The following is a 24,058-nucleotide window of genomic DNA, read 5'->3' on the forward strand; positions in this document are numbered from 1 at the left end:
TTTGTTCTTCTGAACGGCGTCAGGTATAAGACTGAGTGGAGATAACGAAGTATACAGTGAGATATAGGCTTCATACATACATGCAGGGTAGTACACCGGACCTTTCTATGGGGTCCAGTAGGCCAATAACCCAAACGGTGTATTATATCTTACCAATAAACATGTGTACATGACTACATTCAACAGCAGGGGGCAGTAGTGGTACACAGGAAGATTAAGGCAGAAAGTGGACAGTCCAGGGAGATGAGGTGCTCTTAGGCACGGATCTATGATCAGTCGCCCCTTCTCAAATCTTAATGAGGGATGAAACCCTAAACCCACCTTAGATTAGTGTCTAGTGGCAACTCCATTCTACTCATAAAGGGACACAGCCAAAGACCCAGGCAGTTACACACTCTGTAACACTAAGTCCAAATACTCAGGAACTAGCCCCCATCTTAAAGTTTGGACAAAATAGTTTATGTCTATGAATTGTGGGATAATTGCTCCCCAAACCCACAGAGACCCAAACATACACTAGGTTATTACCGTATAATACAGAATATCCACATTTATCATACAAAACCCATTCAAACATGCTATGAAAAAAGGATTCAAATGTATCACAGTTGAATCATCGATCTATAGATGGAATGATAGAGAAAACAGGTGGTGTACAGTATGGCTCTGCTCTCTTGCTTTGCTATATGTGTGCTACTTAAAACCATTTACACTCTATTCAATACCTTTGTATGCCATGGAGGGGAAATGTAGACAAACTACCTGTCATATCCACTATTGTTAACTGTAAAACAAGGTGACAGATAAACACTCAAACCCTCACAGTAGTTGGAGGCAGTTGGGTTTTTGGACAGGGGCTTTAAGACACATCTACATCCTGACACAAACCTCAAAGCTCCACACCATTAACTGTAAAACAAGGTGACAACCGTTTTCCTTTCCTTCCATCCCGCTCTACAGTTTACAGATTAACTCTACTGAAACACTGTATATCATAACCAGTCACATCACTGTGAGTAAAACCAGATTAACAAAGACTCACTGTGAGTAAGACCAGATTAACAAAGACTCAAACATTATTGCCTGTTACTGTAATACCTTAAGCTATCTCTGTTATGAGGTTGTTGTTGTTTCGTTTGCATTTCAAAACCCTGACTCAGTCTTTTTCCATCTTTTTTCTCTGGTTCTCTTTTTGACTGAAGCCCCTGTAGGTTTGGTTGCTTTGTTTCCCTCCCTCCCTCCCCGTCTCCCACTCCTTTCCCCCTTCCCTCCCTACCTCTTACTGCCTTTCCTGTGTATTTATGTGCACAGATCCGGGCCTCAAGTAAACAGCAGAACACAATAGTTCATTCCATTCCACAGGCTCAACTGTAATTCAGCCTAAGAGGATCTGTGACCAAGCCATAATAACACTCCAAACCACAAAGCCGCAGACAGAGAGGCCTTTCAGACCAGAGAACAGGAGGAAGGATGAACTGTCGAGTTTATATGTGTGTGTATATACATATATACGGTACCAATCAAACATTTGGACACACCTACTGATTCCAGGGTTTCCTTTATTTTTTTACAGTTTTCTATATTGTAGAATAATAGTGAAGACATAAAAACTATGAAATAACACATATGGAATCATGTAGTAAGCAAAAAAGTCTTCAACAAATCAAAATATACTTTATATTTGAGATTCTTCGAAGTAACCACCCTTTGCCTTGATGACAGCTTTGCACTCTCTTGGCATTCTCTCAACCAGCTTCATGTGGTAGTCACCTGGAATGCATTTCAACTAACAGGTGAGCCTTTTTAAAAGTTAATTTGTGGAATTTCTTTCCTTCTTAATGCGTTTGAGCCAATCAGTTGTGTTGTGACAAGGTAGGGGTGGTATACAGAAGATAGCCCTATTTGGTAAAAGACCAAGTCCATATTATGGCAAGAACAGCTCAAATAAGCAAAGAGAAATGACAGTCCATCATTACTTTAAGACATGAAGGTCAGTCAATCTGGAAAAATTCAATAACTTTTAAAGATTCTTCAAGTGCAGTCGCGAAAACCATCAAGCAATATGTTAAAACTGGCTCTCATATGGACCGCCACAGGAAAGGAAAACCCAGAGTTACCTCTGCTGCAGAGGATAAGTTCATTAGAGTTAACTGCCTCAGAAATTGCAGCCCAAATAAATGCTTCACAGAGTTCAAGTAACAGACACATCTCAACATCAACTGTTCAGAGGAGACTGGCTGAATCAGGCCTTCATGGTCGAATTGCTACAAATAAACCACTACTAAAAGACACCAATAAATAGAAGAGTCTTGCTTGGGCCAAGAATCACGAGTAATCAACATTAGACCGGTGGTCTGATGAGACCAAATTATAGATTTTTGGTTCCAACCGCCGTGTCTTTGTGAGATGCAGAGTAGGTGAATGGAATATCTCCACATGTGTGGTTCCTAACATGAAGCATGGAGGAGGAGGTGTGGGGGTGCTTTGCTGGTGACACTGTCAATGATTCATTTAGAATTCAAGGCACTCTTTTTACCAGCATGGCTACCACAGCATTCTGCAGCAATACGTCATCCCATCTGGTTTAAGCTTATTGGGACTATAATTTGTTTTTCAACAGGACAATGACCCAACACACCTCCAGGCTGTGTAAGGGCTATTTGACCAAGAAGCAGAGTGATGGAGTGCTGCATCAGATGCCTTGGCCTCCACAATCACCTGACCTCAACCCAATTGAGATGGTTTGAATGAGTTGGACTGCAGAGTGAAGGAAAAGCAGCCAACAAGTGCTCAGCATGTGGGAACTCGTTCAAGACTGTTAGAAAAGCATTCCAGGTGAAGCTGGTTGAGAGAATGTGAGAGTGTGCAAAGCTGTCATCAAGGCAAAGGGTGGCTACTAATTGATTCCATATGTGTTATTTCAAAGCGTAGATGTTTTCACTTTTATGCTGCAATGTAGAAAATAGTAATAGAGAAAACCCCTTGAATGAGTAGGTGTGTCCAAACTTTTGACTGGTACTGTATATATAGCTATGATCTATAGATTGATCACTAGTTCTGATAGAACAATGGACAGAAATACAGCCATTGACAGCAGTTACTGTGCGTCTCTGTTATCGGATGCCGTTTGTAGTTCTAGATCAATAATTTATATTTGAGTACACAGTAAGAGATCAGACCCATGTTACACTGTAATTACCCCCTCCCCATCCCCCAACCCTATCCTCTCCTTCCCTCCCACTAACAACAGAACTGGGAAGTACAGTCATTATTAAGCAGAGCACCCGTCATTTACATGTTTGAAGTACTGAAGAGATGTAGAGAACCAGAGGAATGTCTGGCCGGCCCCAGTGAATTCTCGGACGGTTGTTGTGTCAGTCAGAGCAGCCACTTGGTTTCCATCGGAACCTGCAATGTTGCCTTCTGCCCTATTTACGTAGACCTGGAGGTGATAGAACACAGAAGACAGTGAGTGGGTGAGGAACACATGCACATGAGTACACAGGATTTCCAGTACATGTATTATCTAGCCTTTATATCCCTAGTGCTGGAGGAGGGGAAAACATTCATTCTGTCTCATTTGCAACAGAGATGATGAAGCGAGAGGAGAGATGTCCTGCAGGCTAATAATACTTCCATTTGGGCTCAGGGACATTAAAGGACTGACGCCACTGCCCAGATTGTTATTAAGTTTCCTGCAGAATTTAATAGAGCATTCCAATGGAAGCTGTGATGGTGGTTATCAGGTAGAGAACCTCCAATCCATGGTATTTCTACAGGTAACTGCCAAAATAAAGGAAACACGTGAGTAAATGAGGTTAAAGTATGTTGAAAGCAGGTGCTTGCACACAGGTGTGGAATTAACATCGCAGCGTGCTTACGGTCGTATAAAATGCCCAGTTGCCCATTATTTAGGCTACCATGGCTAGAAGAGATCTCAGTCACTTTGAAAGAGTGGTGATTGTTGGGGCAGGTTTAGCAGGAGCTTCAGTGATGAAGACAGCTGAACTTGCTGATGTTTCATGATATGGCCGTCGCAGCCGCCAGAACTCAACCCAACTGAACACCTGTGGGAAATTCTGGAGTGGTGCCTAAGGCAGTGTTTTCCACCACCATCAACACAACACCAAATGATGGGATTTCTCATGGAAGACTGGTGTGGCATCCCTCCAGACACTTGTAGAACCTATAGGTGCGTTGAAGGTCGTCTGGCAGCTTATGGTGGCCCTATTATTATATATTATATGTTTGTGTTTTCTTTATTTGGCAGCTACCTGCATGTCTATATACATAAATGTACAAATACACACACGCACACACACACACAATGCCATGACAAACCTACATATTCCCCTAAGCCTTCAGACAAGATGTAGCAGGTTTAATAGGGTTGTTCACTCCAGTCAGGCTTTTTCATTCTCCCAGAGCAGAACCAGAAAGAACGTTGATACGAGTCACAGAAGAATAGTCTACCATGATACGGTTGTTATGTACTTCATCCCAATAACAAAACCTGTACAATTCATATATTTATTGTTTGATGTGTTGATGTGTTGAGGTATTGAAGTGCATGGTTAACTGGATCAGACAGGACACCTAACTCTAGACTCCCCCACACGAGCCTATTTCTCATATTCACCCACAGACAGGGAGCCTAACTGGGCATACACTAGCCTATCTCTCATATTCACCCACAGACAGGGAGCCTAACTGGGCATACACTAGCCTATTTCTCATATTCACCCACAGACAGGGAGCCTAACTGGGCATACACTAGCCTATTTCTCATATTCACCCACAGAGAGGGAGCCTAACTGGGCATACACTAGCCTATCTCTCATATTCACCCACAGACAGGGAGCCTAACTGGGCATACACTAGCCTATCTCTCATATTCACCCACAGAGAGGGAGCCTAACTGGGCATACACTAGCCTATCTCTCATATTCACCCACAGACAGGGAGCCTAACTGGGCATACACTAGCCTATTTCTCATATTCACCCACAGAGAGGGAGCCTAACTGGCTATACACTAGCCTATTTCTCATATTCACCCACAGAGAGGGAGACTAACTGGCTATACACTAGCCTATTTCTCATATTCACCCACAGAGAGGGAGCCTAACTGGGCATACACTAGCCTATTTCTCATATTCACCCACAGAGAGGGAGCCTAACTGGGCATACACTAGCCTATTTCTCATATTCACCCACAGACAGGGAGCCTAACTGGCTATACACTAGCCTATTTCTCATATTCACCCACAGAGAGGGAGCCTAACTGGCTATACACTAGCCTATTTCTCATATTCACCCACAGACAGGGAGCCTAACTGGGCATACACTAGCCTATTTCTCATATTCACCCACAGAGAGGGAGCCTAACTGGGCATACACTAGCCTATCTCTCATATTCACCCACAGACAGGGAGCCTAACTGGGCATACACTAGCCTATCTCTCATATTCACCCACAGACAGGGAGCCTAACTGGGCATACACTAGCCTATCTCTCATATTCACCCACAGAGAGGGAGCCTAACTGGGCATACACTAGCCTATCTCTCATATTCACCCACAGACAGGGAGCCTAACTGGGCATACACTAGCCTATTTCTCATATTCACCCACAGAGAGGGAGCCTAACTGGGCATACACTAGCCTATTTCTCATATTCACCCACAGACAGGGAGCCTAACTGGCTATACACTAGCCTATTTCTCATATTCACCCACAGACAGGGAGCCTAACTGGGCATACACTAGCCTATTTCTCATATTCACCCACAGACAGGGAGCCTAACTGGGCATACACTAGCCTATTTCTCATATTCACCCACAGACAGGGAGCCTAACTGGGCATACACTAGCCTATTTCTCATATTCACCCACAGAGAGGGAGCCTAACTGGGCATACACTAGCCTATCTCTCATATTCACCCACAGAGAGGGAGCCTAACTGGGCATACACTAGCCTATTTCTCATATTCACCCACAGACAGGGAGCCTAACTGGGCATACACTAGCCTATTTCTCATATTCACCCACAGACAGGGAGCCTAACTGGGCATACACTAGCCTATCTCTCATATTCACCCACAGAGAGGGAGCCTAACTGGGCATACACTAGCCTATTTCTCATATTCACCCACAGAGAGGGAGCCTAACTGGCTATACACTAGCCTATTTCTCATATTCACCCACAGACAGGGAGCCTAACTGGGCATACACTAGCCTATCTCTCATATTCACCCACAGAGAGGGATCCTAACTGGCTATACACTAGCCTATTTCTCATATTCACCCACAGAGAGGGAGCCTAACTGGCTATACACTAGCCTAGTTCTCATATTCACCCACAGATAGGGAGCCTAACTGGGCATACACTAGCCTATCTCTCATATTCACCCAGACAGGGAGCCTAACTGGGCATACACTAGCCTATTTCTCATATTCACCCACAGAGAGGGAGCCTAACTGGGCATACACTAGCCTATCTCTCATATTCACCCACAGACAGGGAGCCTAACTGGGCATACACTAGCCTATTGCTCATATTCACCCACAGAGAGGGAGCCTAACTGGGCATACACTAGCCTATCTCTCATATTCACCCAGACAGGGAGCCTAACTGGGCATACACTAGCCTATCTCTCATATTCACCCACAGAGAGGGAGCCTAACTGGGCATACACTAGCCTATCTCTCATATTCACCCAGACAGGGAGCCTAACTGGGCATACACTAGCCTATTTCTCATATTCACCCACAGAGAGGGAGCCTAACTGGGCATACACTAGCCTATCTCTCATATTCACCCAGACAGGGAGCCTAACTGGGCATACACTAGCCTATTTCTCATATTCACCCACAGAGAGGGAGCCTAACTGGGCATACACTAGCCTATCTCTCATATTCACCCAGACAGGGAGCCTAACTGGGCATACACTAGCCTATCTCTCATATTCACCCAGACAGGGAGCCTAACTGGGCATACACTAGCCTATTTCTCATATTCACCCACAGAGAGGGAGCCTAACTGGCTATACACTAGCCTATTTCTCATATTCACCCACAGACAGGGAGCCTAACTGGGCATACACTAGCCTATCTCTCATATTCACCCAGACAGGGAGCCTAACTGGGCATACACTAGCCTATCTCTCATATTCACCCACAGACAGGGAGCCTAACTGGGCATACACTAGCCTATCTCTCATATTCACCCAGACAGGGAGCCTAACTGGGCATACACTAGCCTATTTCTCATATTCACCCACAGAGAGGGAGCCTAACTGGCTATACACTAGCCTATTTCTCATATTCACCCACAGACAGGGAGCCTAACTGGGCATACACTAGCCTATTCTCATATTCACCCAGACAGGGAGCCTAACTGGGCATACACTAGCCTATCTCTCATATTCACCCACAGACAGGGAGCCTAACTGGGCATACACTAGCCTATCTCTCATATCACCCACAGACAGGGAGCCTAACTGGGCATACACTAGCCTATCTCTCATATCACCCACAGACAGGGAGCCTAACTGGGCATACACTAGCCTATTTCTCATATTCACCCACAGACAGGGAGCCTAACTGGGCATACACTAGCTTATTTCTCATATTCACCCACAGAGAGGGAGCCTAACTGGGCATACACTAGCCTATCTCTCATATTCACCCAGACAGGGAGCCTAACTGGGCATACACTAGCCTATTTCTCATATTCACCCACAGACAGAGAGCCTAACTGGGCATACACTAGCCTATCTCTCATATTCACCCACAGACAGGGAGCCTAACTGGGCATACACTAGCCTATCTCTCATATTCACCCACAGACAGGGAGCCTAACTGGGCATACACTAGCCTATTGCTCATATTCACCCACAGAGAGGGAGCCTAACTGGGCATACACTAGCCTATCTCTCATATTCACCCAGACAGGGAGCCTAACTGGGCATACACTAGCCTATTTCTCATATTCACCCACAGACAGAGAGCCTAACTGGGCATACACTAGCCTATTTCTCATATTCACCCACAGAGAGGGAGCCTAACTGGGCATACACTAGCCTATTTCTCATATTCACCCACAGAGAGGGAGCCTAACTGGGCATACACTAGCCTATTTCTCATATTCACCCACAGACAGGGAGCCTAACTGGCTATACACTAGCCTATCTCTCATATTCACCCACAGACAGGGATCCTAACTGGGCATACACTAGCCTATCTCTCATATTCACCCAGACAGGGTCCCTAACTGGGCATACACTAGCCTATTTCTCATATTCACCCACAGACAGGGAGCCTAACTGGGCATACACTAGCCTATCTCTCATATTCACCCAGACAGGGAGCCTAACTGGGCATACACTAGCCTATCTCTCATATTCACCCACAGACAGGGAGCCTAACTGGGCATACACTAGCCTATCTCTCATATTCACCCAGACAGGGAGCCTAACTGGCTATACACTAGCTTATTTCTCATATTCACCCACAGACAGGGAGCCTAACTGGGCATACACTAGCCTATCTCTCATATTCACCCACAGACAGGGAGCCTAACTGGGCATACACTAGCCTATCTCTCATTTTCACCCAGACAGGGAGCCTAACTGGGCATACACTAGCCTATCTCTCATATTCACCCAGACAGGGAGCCTAACTGGCTATACACTAGCTTATTTCTCATATTCACCCACAGACAGGGAGCCTAACTGGGCATACACTAGCCTATCTCTCATATTCACCCAGACAGGGAGCCTAACTGGGCATACACTAGCCTATTTCTCATATTCACCCACAGACAGGGAGCCTAACTGGGCATACACTAGCCTATCTCTCATATTCACCCACAGACAGGGAGCCTAACTGGGCATACACTAGCCTATCTCTCATATTCACCCAGACAGGGAGCCTAACTGGGCATACACTAGCCTATCTCTCATATTCACCCACAGACAGGGAGCCTAACTGGGCATACACTAGCCTATCTCTCATATTCACACAGACAGGGAGCCTAACTGGGCATACAGTAGCCTGTCTGTTTACTGGGCTAGTGTAGTGTACTATTTACAGTAGGAACATGTCCAAAGCTCTGTCCTGTTTTCTCTGGGACCATATAAAATGCCCCGACCCCTATGACATCACACCATGGAACCAATGATCTGCTGTCATTTTTAATTGCGTGCTTGTTCGGTGACAACTGAAAAGCCGATCAGAGTGGAGTAATTAAGGGCTTATTCCAATTAACACTGTGTTAACAAAGAATAAGTTACATCTTAATTCATCTCAAAGACTAGCTGCAGAGAAACAAAGTCATGCAAGAGAGAGTTGGTAAAGATCCAAGCTCAGAGAAACATGAGAAGAGCTATTAGAATACATAACACTATGCACTGCCTTCTCCCTTTGGAAGACACGATCCAGTGTTCATATAATGAAAACTAACTGACACATACACAAACATAAACAACTCACAGACAAGAACAAATACCCCCCTCCCCTCCCCACACACACCCTACTTACAGGTACATGGGCTTTAAGAGGAGATGGGATGGTTTCTCATTGACATGGTAGAGAGGGAAGGGGTCAAATCCACCAACAAAATCAACTGAAAACAAAAGGATCAAATGGTAAAATGACAAATGTGATCAGAAGATGACAGACGTTCATAGGCAGAAAGAAACCATAGTAAAACAACATCCCATGACAGATATGGATGGACTAAATGGAAGAAAACAATAGTGATTATGGCAAATTCAAGTAGAGAGAAAAGAGCCCATTGCTACAAAACACAGAGTTAGACCTACAGCATGAGAGGGCCCAAAGACAAGTGTTGACATTCCGAGGGGGTATCAACAAATACATCCAAAAACAAACTTCCATATTTCTATTGACTATCTGAGGTAGAGGCACACTTCCTGTGAGCCCAGGGCACGAGGCGAGAGCTGTCAAAATAAGCTCTTTATCGCTGAAACCCAGAGGGTGACCTTCACTAAGTGACAGACCGACAAACTAACTCTCTGTTAATTTACTCCGAAAAAGAGAAGTACAGAGTGTTGCAAACAGTCAGAGAGAGGGGGAGAGAGAGATAGGGGAAAAGAGAGAGGAAAGGACTTTTCGACTTTTCACTGACACAGCCAATGAGATTAGGTTATAGGAGTGTGTGAAAACAGCATGTGCATGTATTATCTCAGTGGATCTGAGAGCCCAGTAAACACCACAGAGGACAGGATGTGGTGAAACTGGCTCAGTGGATCTGAGAGCCCGGTAAACACCACAGAGGACAGGATGTAGTGAAACTGGCTCAGTGGATCTGAGAGCCCAGTAAACTCCATAGAGGACAGGATGTGGTGAAACTGGCTCAGTGGATCTGAGAGCCCAGTAAACACCACAGAGGACAGGATGTGGTGAAACTGGCTCAGTGGATCTGAGAGCCCAGTAAACACCACAGAGGACAGGATGTGGTGAAACTGGCTCAGTGGATCTGAGAGCCCAGTAAACACCACAGAGGACAGGATGTGGTGAAACTGGCTCAGTGGATCTGAGAGCCTAGTAAACACCATAGAGGACAGGATGTAGTGAAACTGGCTCAGTGGATCTGAGAGCCCAGTAAACACCATAGTGGACAGGATGTAGTGAAACTGGCTCAGTGGATCTGAGAGCCCAGTAAACACCACAGAGGACAGGATGTGGTGGATCTGAGAGCCCAGTAAACACCATAGAGGACAGGATGTGGTGAAACTGGCTCAGTGGATCTGAGAGCCCAGTAAACACCACAGAGGACAGGATGTAGTGAAACTGGCTCAGTGGATCTGAGAGCCCAGTAAACACCATAGAGGACAGGATGTGGTGAAACTGGCTCAGTGGATCTGAGAGCCCAGTAAACACCACAGAGGACAGGATGTGGTGAAACTGGCTCAGTGGATCTGAGAGCCCAGTAAACACCATAGAGGACAGGATGTGGTGAAACTGGCTCAGTGGATCTGAGAGCCCAGTAAATACCATAGAGGACAGGATGTGGTGAAACTGGCTCAGTGGATCTGAGAGCCCAGTAAACACCATAGAGGACAGGATGTGGTGAAACTGGCTCAGTGGATCTGAGAGCCCAGTAAACACCATAGAGGACAGGATGTAGTGAAACTGGCTCAGTGGATCTGAGAGCCCAGTAAACAACATAGAGGACAGGATGTGGTGAAACTGGCTCAGTGGATCTGAGAGCCCAGTAAACACCATAGAGGACAGGATGTGGTGAAACTGGCTCAGTGGATCTGAGAGCCCAGTAAACACCACAGAGGACAGGATGTAGTGAAACTGGCTCAGTGGATCTGAGAGCCCAGTAAACACCATAGAGGACAGGATGTGGTGAAACTGGCTCAGTGGATCTGAGAGCCCAGTAAACACCATAGAGGACAGGATGTGGTGAAACTGGCTCAGTGGATCTGAGAACCCAGTAAACACCATAGAGGACAGGATGTAGTGAAACTGGCTCAGTGGATCTGAGAGCCCAGTAAACACCATAGAGTACAGGATGTAGTGAAACTGGCTCAGTGGATCTGAGAGCCCAGTAAACACCATAGAGGACAGGATGTGGTGAAACTGGCTCAGTGGATCTGAGAGCCCAGTAAACTCCATAGAGGACAGGATGTAGTGAAACTGGCTCAGTGGATCTGAGAGCCCAGTAAACAACATAGAGGACAGGATGTGGTGAAACTGGCTCAGTGGATCTGAGAGCCCAGTAAACACCATAGAAGACAGGATGTGGTGAAACTGGCTCAGTGGATCTGAGAGCCCAGTAAACACCACAGAGGACAGGATGTAGTGAAACTGGCTCAGTGGATCTGAGAGCCCAGTAAACTCCATAGAGGACAGGATGTGGTGAAACTGGCTCAGTGGATCTGAGAGCCCAGTAAACTCCATAGAGGACAGGATGTAGTGAAACTGGCTCAGTGGATCTGAGAGCCCAGTAAACAACATAGAGGACAGGATGTGGTGAAACTGGCTCAGTGGATCTGAGAGCCCAGTAAACACCATAGAGGACAGGATGTGGTGAAACTGGCTCAGTGGATCTGAGAGCCCAGTAAACACCACAGAGGACAGGATGTAGTGAAACTGGCTCAGTGGATCTGAGAGCCCAGTAAACTCCATAGAGGACAGGATGTGGTGAAACTGGCTCAGTGGATCTGAGAGCCCAGTAAACACCATAGAGGACAGGATGTAGTGAAACTGGCTCAGTGGGTCTGAGAGCCCAGTAAACACCATAGAGGACAGGATGTAGTGAAACTGGCTCAGTGGATCTGAGAGCCCAGTAAACACCATAGAGGACAGGATGTGGTGAAACTGGCTCAGTGGATCTGAGAGCCCAGTAAACTCCATAGAGGACAGGATGTAGTGAAACTGGCTCAGTGGATCTGAGAGCCCAGTAAACAACATAGAGGACAGGATGTGGTGAAACTGGCTCAGTGGATCTGAGAGCCCAGTAAACACCATAGAGGACAGGATGTGGTGAAACTGGCTCAGTGGATCTGAGAGCCCAGTAAACACCACAGAGGACAGGATGTAGTGAAACTGGCTCAGTGGATCTGAGAGCCCAGTAAACTCCATAGAGGACAGGATGTGGTGAAACTGGCTCAGTGGATCTGAGAGCCCAGTAAACACCATAGAGGACAGGATGTAGTGAAACTGGCTCAGTGGGTCTGAGAGCCCAGTAAACACCATAGAGGACAGGATGTAGTGAAACTGGCTCAGTGGATCTGAGAGCCCAGTAAACTCCATAGAGGACAGGACGTAGTGAAACTGGCTCAGTGGATCTGAGAGCCCAGTAAACACCATAGAGGACAGGATGTGGTGAAACTGGCTCAGTGGATCTGAGAGCCCAGTAAACACCACAGAGGACAGGATGTGGTGAAACTGGCTCAGTGGATCTGAGAGCCCAGTAAACACCACAGAGGACAGGATGTGGTGAAACTGGCTCAGTGGATCTGAGAGCCCAGTAAACACCACAGAGGACAGGATGTAGTGAAACTGGCTCAGTGGATCTGAGAGCCCAGTAAACTCCATAGAGGACAGGATGTGGTGAAACTGGCTCAGTGGATCTGAGAGCCCAGTAAACACCACAGAGGACAGGATGTGGTGAAACTGGCTCAGTGGATCTGAGAGCCCAGTAAACACCATAGAGGACAGGATGTGGTGAAACTGGCTCAGTGGATCTGAGAGCCCAGTAAACACCATAGAGGACAGGATGTGGTGAAACTGGCTCAGTGGATCTGAGAGCCCAGTAAACACCATAGAGGACAGGATGTGGTGAAACTGGCTCAGTGGATCTGAGAGCCCAGTAAACACCACAGAGGACAGGATGTAGTGAAACTGGCTCAGTGGATCTGAGAGCCCAGTAAACACCATAGAGGACAGGATGTGGTGAAACTGGCTCAGTGGATCTGAGAGCCCAGTAAACTCCATAGAGGACAGGATGTGGTGAAACTGGCTCAGTGGATCTGAGAGCCCAGTAAACGCCATAGAGGACAGGATGTAGTGAAACTGGCTCAGTGGATCTGAGAGCCCAGTAAACACCATAGAGGACAGGATGTGGTGAAACTGGCTCAGTGGATCTGAGAGCCCAGTAAACACCACAGAGGACAGGATGTAGTGAAACTGGCTCAGTGGATCTGAGAGCCCAGTAAACACCACAGAGGACAGGATGTAGTGAAACTGGCTCAGTGGATCTGAGAGCCCAGTAAACACCACAGAGGACAGGATGTAGTGAAACTGGCTCAGTGGATCTGAGAGCCCAGTAAACACCACAGAGGACAGGATGTAGTGAAACTGGCTCAGTGGATCTGAGAGCCCAGTAAACACCACAGAGGACAGGATGTGGTGAAACTGGCTCAGTGGATCTGAGAGCCCAGTAAATACCATAGAGGACAGGATGTGGTGAAACTGGCTCAGTGGATCTGAGAGCCCAGTAAATACCACAGAGGACAGGATGTGGTGAAACTGGCTCAGTGGATCTGAGAGCCCAGTAAATACCATAGAGGACAGGATGTGGTGAAACTGGCTCAGTGGATCTGAGAGCCCAGTAAACACCACAGAGGACAGGATGTGGTGAAACTGGCTCAGTGGATCTGAGAGCCCAGTAAACACCACAGAGGACAGGATGTGGTGAAACTGGCTCGTTTCAACAGGACAGTAATTTGGTGGTGGCTCTTGAAGATAACTAATCCTGACGGAAGTGGTTCCACTTCGATAAAAACATACACTGAGTAGTGGTCAGGAAACTGCTCCACTTGGAACAGTTGTTTTATGAGAGATTCAAACAGACAAACAGAATATTTGAGGTAAATTGTAGGGACTAGAGTTCCTGATAGGTCAATTTATCTGTAGATAAACAATAAAGAGGAGTGACAAGCTAACATGTCACTCTCTTCTGGCTCCATTCTGGCTCCTTGGGATTGTCAGTTTCCTCTCAGCCAGTGATATATAGGCTGAGGTATGGCAGCTCCAGTAAGGCGAGTGACACGAACAAAGGTTAAACACACACAGACGGCTGGTCTGGACTTGTCTGTACCAGTGACTTTCTCTGCCTTGATTAGAGGTGCGAGGTAAAATATTGTTAGGAGATAATAATGGATATAATTTAATATATAAAGACACAGATAATGATGGATATAATTTTCTCCACCCCTGACCTCCCACATAGCAGAACAGTAAGACATAGAGCGAGAGAGAAAAGGGAGAGAGAGAGATTGACACGCCTGTCTTTGTGATAGTCTCCACCCACCTCCAGGTGTCTCCTGTTTTCCCCATTAGTCCCCAGTGTATTTATCCCTGTGTTTCCTGTCTCTCTGTGACAGTTCCTCTTGTTTTCCGCATTAGTCCCCAGTGTATTTATCCCTGTGTTTCCTGTCTCTCTGTGACAGTTCCTCCTGTTTTCCCCATTAATCCCCGGTGTATTTATCCCTGTGTTTCCTGTCTCTCTGTGCCAGTTCCTCTTGTTTTCCCCATTAGTCCCCAGTGTATTTATCCCTGTGTTTCCTGTCTCTCTGTGACAGTTCCTCTTGTTTTCCCCATTAGTCCCCAGTGTATTTATCCCTGTGTTTCCTGTCTCTCAATGCCAGTGCCTCTTATTTTCCCCATTAGTCCCCAGTGTATTTATCCCTGTGTTTCCTGTCTCTCTGTGCCAGTGTATTTATCCCTGTGTTTCCTGTCTCTCTGTGACAGTTCCTCTTGTTTTCCCCATTACTCCACGGTGTATTTATCCCTGTGTTTCCTGTCTCTCTGTGCCAGTTCCTCTTGTTTTCCCCATTCGTCCCCGGTGTATTTATCCCTGTGTTTCCTGTCTCTCTGTAGCATTGTATTTATCCCTGTGTTTCCTGTCTCTCTGTGCCAGTTCCTCTTGTTTTCCCCATTAGTCCCCAGTGTATTTATCCCTGTGTTTCCTGTCTCTCTGTGCCAGTTCCTCCTGTTTTCCCCATTAGTCCCCGGTGTATTTATCCCTGTGTTTCCTGTCTCTCTGTGCCAGTTCCTCCTGTTTTCCCCATTAGTCCCCGGTGTATTTATCCCTGTGTTTCCTGTCTCTCTGTGCCAGATCCTCTTGTTTTCCCCATTAGTCCCCGGTGTATTTATCCCTGTGTTTCCTGTCTCTCTGTAGCAGTGTATTTATCCCTGTGTTTCCTGTCTCTCTGTGCCAGTTCCTCCTGTTTTCCCCATTAGTCCCTGGTGTATTTATCCCTGTGTTTCCTGTCTCTCTGTGCCAGTTCCTCCTGTTTTCCCCATTAGTCCCCGGTGTATTTATCCCTGTGTTTCCTGTCTCTCTGTGCCAGATCCTCTTGTTTTCCCCATTAGTCCCCGGTGTATTTATCCCTGTGTTTCCTGTCTCTCTGTAGCAGTGTATTTATCCCTGTGTTTCCTGTCTCTCTGTGCCAGTTCCTCCTGTTTTCCCCATTAGTCCCCGGTGTATTTATCCCTGTGTTTCCTGTCTCTCTGTGCCAGATCCTCTTGTTTTCCCCATTAGTCCCCGGTGTATTTATCCCTGTGTTTCCTGTCTCTCTGTAGCAGTGTATTTATCCCTGTGTTTCCTGTCTCTCTGTGCCAGTTCCTCTTGTTTTCCCCATTAGTCCCCAGTGTATTTATCCCTGTGTTTCCTGTCTCTCTGTGCCAGTTCCTCCTGTTTTCCCCATTAGTCCCCGGTGTATTTATCCCTGTGTTTCCTGTCTCTCTGTGCCAGTTCCTCCTGTTTTCCCCATTAGTCCCCGGTGTATTTATCCCTGTGTTTCCTGTCTCTCTGTGCCAGATCCTCTTGTTTTCCCCATTAGTCCCCGGTGTATTTATCCCTGTGTTTCCTGTCTCTCTGTAGCAGTGTATTTATCCCTGTGTTTCCTGTCTCTCTGTGCCAGTTCCTCCTGTTTTCCCCATTAGTCCCTGGTGTATTTATCCCTGTGTTTCCTGTCTCTCTGTGCCAGTTCCTCCTGTTTTCCCCATTAGTCCCCGGTGTATTTATCCCTGTGTTTCCTGTCTCTCTGTGCCAGATCCTCTTGTTTTCCCCATTAGTCCCCGGTGTATTTATCCCTGTGTTTCCTGTCTCTCTGTAGCAGTGTATTTATCCCTGTGTTTCCTGTCTCTCTGTGCCAGTTCCTCCTGTTTTCCCCATTAGTCCCCGGTGTATTTATCCCTGTGTTTCCTGTCTCTCTGTGCCAGATCCTCTTGTTTTCCCCATTAGTCCCCGGTGTATTTATCCCTGTGTTTCCTGTCTCTCTGTAGCAGTGTATTTATCCCTGTGTTTCCTGTCTCTCTGTGACAGTTCCTCCTGTTTTCCCCATTAGTCCCCGGTGTATTTATCCCTGTGTTTCCTGTCTCTCTGTGCCAGTTCCTCTTGTTTCCCCATTAGTCCCCAGTGTATTTATCCCTGTGTTTCCTGTCTCTCTGTACCAGTGTATTTATCCCTGTGTTTCCTGTCTCTCTGTAGCAGTGTATTTATCCCTGTGTTTCCTGTCTCTCTGTGCCAGTTCCTCTTGTTTTCCCCATTAGTCCCCGGTGTATTTATCCCTGTGTGTCCTGTCTCTCTGTGACAGTTCCTCCTGTTTTCCCCATTAGTCCCCGGTGTATTTATCCCTGTGTTTCCTGTCTCTCTGTGACAGTTCCTCTTGTTTTCCCCATTAGTCCCCGGTGTATTTATCCCTGTGTGTCCTGTCTCTCTGTGACAGTTCCTCTTGTTTTCCCCATTAGTCCCCAGTGTATTTATCCCTGTGTTTCCTGTATCTCTGTGCCAGTTCCTCTTGTTTTCCCCATTAGTCCCCAGTGTATTTATCCCTGTATTTCCTGTCTCTCTGTGCCAGTTCCTCCTGTTTTCCCCATTAGTCCCCAGTGTATTTATCCCTGTGTTTCCTGTCTCTCTGTGCCAGTTCCTCCTGTTTTCCCCATTAGTCCCCGGTGTATTTATCCCTGTGTTTCCTGTCTCTCTGTGCCAGTTCCTCTTGTTTTCCCCATTAGTCCCCAGTGTATTTATCCCTGTGTTTCCTGTCTCTCTGTGACAGTTCCTCCTGTTTTCCCCATTAGTCCCCAGTGTATTTATCCCTGTGTTTCCTGTCTCTCTGTGACAGTTCCTCTTGTTTTCCCCATTAGTCCCTGGTGTATTTATCCCTGTGTTTCCTGTCTCTCTGTGCCAGTTCCTCTTGTTTTCCCCATTAGACCCAGGTGTATTTATACCTGTGTTTCCTGTCTCTCTGTGACAGTTCCTCCTGTTTTCCCCATTAGTCCCCAGTGTATTTATCCCTGTGTTTCCTGTCTCTCTGTGCCAGTTCCTCTTGTTTTCCCCATTCGTCCCCGGTGTATTTATCCCTGTGTTTCCTGTCTCTCTGTGCCAGTTCCTCTTGTTTTCCCCATTAGTCCCCAGTGTATTTATCCCTGTGTTTCCTGTCTCTCTGTGCCAGTTCCTCTTGTTTTCCCCATTAGTCCCCAGTGTATTTATCCCTGTGTTTCCTGTCTCTCTGTGCCAGTTCCTCCTGTTTTCCCCATTAGTCCCTGGTGTATTTATCCCTGTGTTTCCTGTCTCTCTGTGCCAGTTCCTCTTGTTTTCCCCATTAGTCCCTGGTGTATTTATCCCTGTGTTTCCTGTCTCTCTGTGCCAGTTCCTCCTGTTTTCCCCATTAGTCCCCAGTGTATTTATCCCTGTGTTTCCTGTCTCTCTGTGCCAGTTCCTCCTGTTTTCCCCATTAGTCCCCGGTGTATTTATCCCTGTGTTTCCTGTCTCTCTGTGCCAGTTCCTCCTGTTTTCCCCATTAGTCCCTGGTGTATTTATCCCTGTGTTTCCTGTCTCTCTGTGCCAGTTCCTCCTGTTTTCCCCATTAGTCCCCAGTGTATTTATCCCTGTGTTTCCTGTCTCTCTGTGCCAGTTCCTCCTGTTTTCCCCATTAGTCCCCAGTGTATTTATCCCTGTGTTTCCTGTCTCTCTGTGCCAGTTCCTCCTGTTTTCCCCATTAGTCCCTGGTGTATTTATCCCTGTGTTTCCTGTCTCTCTGTGCCAGTTCCTCCTGTTTTCCCCATTAGTCCCTGGTGTATTTATCCCTGTGTTTCCTGTCTCTCTGTGCCAGTTCCTCCTGTTTTCCCCATTAGTCCCCAGTGTATTTATCCCTGTGTTTTCTGTCTCTCTGTGACAGTTCCTCCTGTTTTCCCCATTAGTCCCCAGTGTATTTATCCCTGTGTTTCCTGTCTCTCTGTGCCAGTTCCTCTTGTTTTCCCCATTCGTCCCCGGTGTATTTATCCCTGTGTTTCCTGTCTCTCTGTGCCAGTTCCTCTTGTTTTCCCCATTAGTCCCCAGTGTATTTATCCCTGTGTTTCCTGTCTCTCTGTGCCAGTTCCTCCTGTTTTCCCCATTAGTCCCTGGTGTATTTATCCCTGTGTTTCCTGTCTCTCTGTGCCAGTTCCTCTTGTTTTCCCCATTAGTCCCTGGTGTATTTATCCCTGTGTTTCCTGTCTCTCTGTGCCAGTTCCTCCTGTTTTCCCCATTAGTCCCCAGTGTATTTATCCCTGTGTTTCCTGTCTCTCTGTGCCAGTTCCTCCTGTTTTCCCCATTAGTCCCCGGTGTATTTATCCCTGTGTTTCCTGTCTCTCTGTGCCAGTTCCTCCTGTTTTCCCCATTAGTCCCCAGTGTATTTATCCCTGTGTTTCCTGTCTCTCTGTGCCAGTTCCTCCTGTTTTCCCCATTAGTCCCCGGTGTATTTATCCCTGTGTTTCCTGTCTCTCTGTGCCAGTTCCTCCTGTTTTCCCCATTAGTCCCCGGTGTATTTATCCCTGTGTTTCCTGTCTCTCTGTGCCAGTTCCTCCTGTTTTCCCCATTAGTCCCCGGTGTATTTATCCCTGTGTTTCCTGTCTCTCTGTGCCAGTTCCTCCTGTTTTCCCCATTAGTCCCCAGTGTATTTATCCCTGTGTTTCCTGTCTCTCTGTGCCAGTTCCTCCTGTTTTCCCCATTAGTCCCCGGTGTATTTATCCCTGTGTTTCCTGTCTCTCTGTGCCAGTTCCTCCTGTTTTCCCCATTAGTCCCCAGTGTATTTATCCCTGTGTTTCCTGTCTCTCTGTGCCAGTTCCTCCTGTTTTCCCCATTAGTCCCCAGTGTATTTATCCCTGTGTTTCCTGTCTCTCTGTGCCAGTTCCTCCTGTTTTCCCCATTAGTCCCCAGTGTATTTATCCCTGTGTTTCCTGTCTCTCTGTGACAGTTCCTCCTGTTTTCCCCATTAGTCCCCAGTGTATTTATCCCTGTGTTTCCTGTCTCTCTGTGCCAGTTCCTCTTGTTTTCCCCCATTAGTCCCCAGTGTATTTATCCCTGTGTTTCCTGTCTCTCTGTACCAGTGCATTTATCCCTGTGTTTCCTGTCTCTCTGTGCCAGTTCCTCTTGTTTTGCAAAGTCAACCAGCGTTTCTCTTAGCTCCTATTTTTCCCAGTCTCTGTTTTTTACGAGCCCTCCTGGTTTTGACCCTTGCCTGTCCTGATGCCAAATCCCCCTGCCTGACCTCTCTGCCTGTTCTGACCTCGAACCTGCCTATTGCCTGGTACTGTTTGGACTTGGACCTGTTCACTGAACCCCTGCCTGTCCTGACCTCGAGCCTATTGCCTGGTACTGTTTGGACTTGGACCTGTTCACTGAACCCCTGCCTGTCCTGACCTCGAGCCTATTGCCTGGTACTGTTTGGACTTGGACCTGTTCACTGAACCCCTGCCTGTCCTGACCTCGAGCCTATTGCCTGGTACTGTTTGGACTCTGACCTGGTTTATGAGCCTGTCCCCGACCTCCCTTTTGCCCATATTGGTATAATAAATATCGGAGCTCCTCCTATGTCTGCATTTGGGCCTCGCCTTGTGCCCTAATCGAGATAAAGAGGTGGGGAAGATTGAAAGAAATAGTGACTGGGAAAATCACACTGTGCGAGACATGGTTTGTAATATAATTGTAATGTATTAATGTACCAAACTGAATATGCCAAAACTACAGCTGATTTTGTGCTGTTCCAGTGGTACATGTACTAACCTATTGTCACGCCCTGGCCTTAGTTATCTTTGTTTTCTTTACTATTTTGGTTAGGTCAGGGTGTGACAAGGGGATTTATGTGTTTTGACTGGTCTAGGGTTTTTTGTATGTTTATGGGGCTGTGTCGTTTCTAGGTAGTTTGTAGGTCTATGGTTTCCTAGATTGGTTCTCAATTAGAGGCAGCTGTCTATCGTTGTCTCTGATTGGGAACCATATTTAGGCAGCCATATTCTGTGGGTATTTTATGGGTGATTGTCTTCTGTCTTTGTGTCATTGCGCCAGAGAGGACTGTTTCGGTTTCACATTTATTGTTTTGTATTTTGTAGTGTTCTTGTTTTTCGTCTATATTAAAGATCTTGAACACTAACCACGCAGCATTTTGGTCCTCCTCTCCTTCAGCGGAAGAAAGCCGTTACACCGATTTGTCAGTGTGGAGTAGTGGCCAGGAAATGTATGTTTTTATCGTATTAGAGAGGCAATTTCTCCCAGTGGAGTATATCTTTAAATCAAGTAAAGGTGCTCACCTTCTCCAACTTTAGTGTGGTGTGCAGTGCAGTACTGAGAAATTAACTCAACGGTATTAAACCTGCGTTGTCCAAACCACTCAGATGTTATTCCACTGAGCTAAAGCCAAAGATTAGTCTTCAGGTCCCAAGCAAAGTTACTCATCATGAAAGCAGTGTTGACTGAACCACCTCGACATGAAAGCATGCCAGATATAACAGGTATGTGGGTCAATGTGTTCATGTGGAGTAAATACCTACGCAGAGCAATATAAGGAAATGACAGTGTCACTAGAGGGGAAATGTTTAATGTCACAGGGGCTCTGCTTAACTTCTTGGTGACAGGGGCAGAATTTACACATCAGGATGAAATGCATGCCCAAATTCAACTGCCTGCTACTCATCCCCAGAAGATAACATGTGCATATTATTAGTAGATTTGGATAGAAAACACTGAAGTTACTAAATCTGTTTGAATCATGTCTGTGAGTATAACAAAACTTATGTAGCAGGCGAAACCCAGAGGACAAACCATTCAGAATAATTTTTTTTTTAGGTCACTCTTTTCAATACTTTTCATTGGGAATCGAGATTTCTAAGGGACCTTCTTGCAGTTCCTACCGCTTCCACTGGATGTCAACAGTCTTTAGAAATTGGTTGAGGTTTTTCCTTTGTGTAATGAAGAAGTACGGCCATCTTGAACGAGGGTAACTTGCAGTGTACTGTAAGATAGAGGCGCGTGACCAGAAAACATGCTTCAGTTTGTTTTCCTCCTGTATTGAACACAGATTATCCCGTCTTTAATTTTATCGATTATTTACATTAAAAAATACCTAAAGTTGTATTACAAAAGTAGTTTGCAATGTTTTGGCAAAGTTTACAGGTAACTTTTGAGATATTTTGTAGTCACGTTGCGCAGGTTGGAACCAGTGTTTTTCTGGATCAAACGCAACAAATAAATGGACATTTTGGATATATATATCGACGGAATTAATCGAACAAAATGACCATTTGTGATGATTATGGGACATATTGGAGTGCCAACAAAAGAAGCTTGTCAAAGGTAAGGCATGAATTATATTTTTATTTCTGCGTTTTGTGTCGTGCCTGCAGGGTTGAAATATGCTTCTCTCTCTTTGTTTACTATGGTGCTATCCTCAGATAAGCATATTTTGCTTTCGCCAAAAAGCCTTTTTGAAATCTGACATGTTGGCTGGATTCACAACAAGTGTAGCTTTAATTTGCTATCTTGCATGTGTGATTTAATGAAAGTTTGATTTATATAGTAATTTATTTGAATTTGGCACTCTGCATGTTCCCTGGCATTTGGCCAGGTGGGAAGCTAGAGTCCCAGATATCCCAGAGAGGTTAAATAACAGAGACAAAGACCACCTATCTGTCACAAAAACATTCTGAGAGAGAGGGTGGGGGGTTATGGGGTTGGAGGCAGACTGACAGTGTGGAAAAATAAAAAAGAGGGAATGAGAGAGATGGATGGGGAGCCAGAAAGAAGATAAAACAACAGGGAAAGAGAGAGATGGATGGGGAGCCAGAAAGAAGATAAAACAACAGGGAATGAGAGATGGATGGGGAGCCAGAAAGAAGATAAAACAACAGGGAAGGAGAGAGATGGATGGGGAGCCAGAAAGAAGATAAAACAACAGGGAAGGAGAGAGATGGATGGGGAGCCAGAAAGAAGATAAAACAACAGGGAAGGAGAGAGATGGATGGGGAGCCAGAAAGAAGATAAAACAACAGGGAAGGAGAGATGGATGGGGAGCCAGAAAGAAGATAAAACAACAGGGAAGGAGAGAGGATGGATGGGGAGCCAGAAAGAAGATAAAACAACAGGGAATGAGAGAGATGGATGGGGAGCCAGAAAGAAGATAAAACAACAGGGAAAGAGAGAGATGGATGGGGAGCCAGAAAGAAGATAAAACAACAGGGAAAGAGAGATGGATGGGGAGCCAGAAAGAAGATAAAACAACAGGGAAGGAGAGTGAGGAGATGGGGAGCCAGAAAGAAGATAAAACAACAGGGAAGGAGAGAGATGGATGGGGAGCCAGAAAGAAGATAAAACAACAGGGAAGGAGAGAGATGGATGGGGAGCCAGAAAGAAGATAAAACAACAGGGAAGGAGAGAGATGGATGGGGAGCCAGAAAGAAGATAAAACAACAGGGAAGGAGAGATGGATGGGGAGCCAGAAAGAAGATAAAACAACAGGGAATGAGAGAGATGGATGGGGAGCCAGAAAGAAGATAAAACAACAGGGAAGGAGAGAGATGGATGGGGAGCCAGAAAGAAGATAAAACAACAGGGAAGGAGAGAGATGGATGGGGAGCCAGAAAGAAAAACAACAGGGAAGGAGAGATGGATGGGGAGCCAGAAAGAAGATAAAACAACAGGGAAGGAAAGATGGATGGGGAGCCAGAAAGAAGATAAAACAACAGGGAAGGAAAGATGGATGGGGAGCCAGAAAGAAGATAAAACAACAGGGAAGGAGAGAGATGGATGGGGAGCCAGAAAGAAGATAAAACAACAGGGAAGGAGAGAGATGGATGGGGAGCCAGAAAGAAGATAAAACAACAGGGAAGGAGAGATGGATGGGGAGCCAGAAAGAAGATAAAACAACAGGGAAGGAGAGATGGATGGGGAGCCAGAAAGAAGATAAAACAACAGAAAGAAGATAAAAAAGAAGGGACAGGGAGAGAGATGGATGGGGAGCCAGAAAGAAGATAAAACAACAGGGAAGGAGAGAGATGGATGGGGAGCCAGAAAGAAGATAAAACAACAGGGAAGGAGAGAGATGGATGGGGAGCCAGAAAGAAGATAAAACAACAGGGAAGGAGAGATGGATGGGGAGCCAGAAAGAAGATAAAACAACAGGGAAGGAGAGAGATGGATGGGGAGCCAGAAAGAAGATAAAACAACAGGGAATGAGAGAGATGGATGGGGAGCCAGAAAGAAGATAAAACAACAGGGAAAGAGAGAGATGGATGGGGAGCCAGAAAGAAGATAAAACAAC

General features: G+C 46.1%; 1 protein-coding gene across 1 annotated transcript in view; it reads right to left on the reverse strand.

Annotated features, from left to right (window-relative positions):
- Window positions 1-3,240: 3,240 nt before the first annotated feature.
- Window positions 3,241-24,058, reverse strand: part of LOC135558281 (sodium/potassium-transporting ATPase subunit beta-1-interacting protein 4-like) — a 117,324-nt gene continuing 96,506 nt past the window's right edge. The window contains exons 5-6 of the mRNA XM_064991997.1: window positions 9,540-9,624; window positions 3,241-3,442 (exon numbers count right to left, since the gene is read on the reverse strand). Of these exons, the coding sequence (XP_064848069.1) occupies window positions 3,433-3,442; window positions 9,540-9,624 (95 nt within the window). The 3' untranslated portion in view covers window positions 3,241-3,432. The remainder of the gene's footprint in view (window positions 3,443-9,539; window positions 9,625-24,058) is intronic.

The sequence above is a fragment of the Oncorhynchus masou genome, chromosome 17, assembly GCF_036934945.1.
Source record: "Oncorhynchus masou masou isolate Uvic2021 chromosome 17, UVic_Omas_1.1, whole genome shotgun sequence".
NCBI lineage: Eukaryota > Metazoa > Chordata > Actinopteri > Salmoniformes > Salmonidae > Oncorhynchus > Oncorhynchus masou.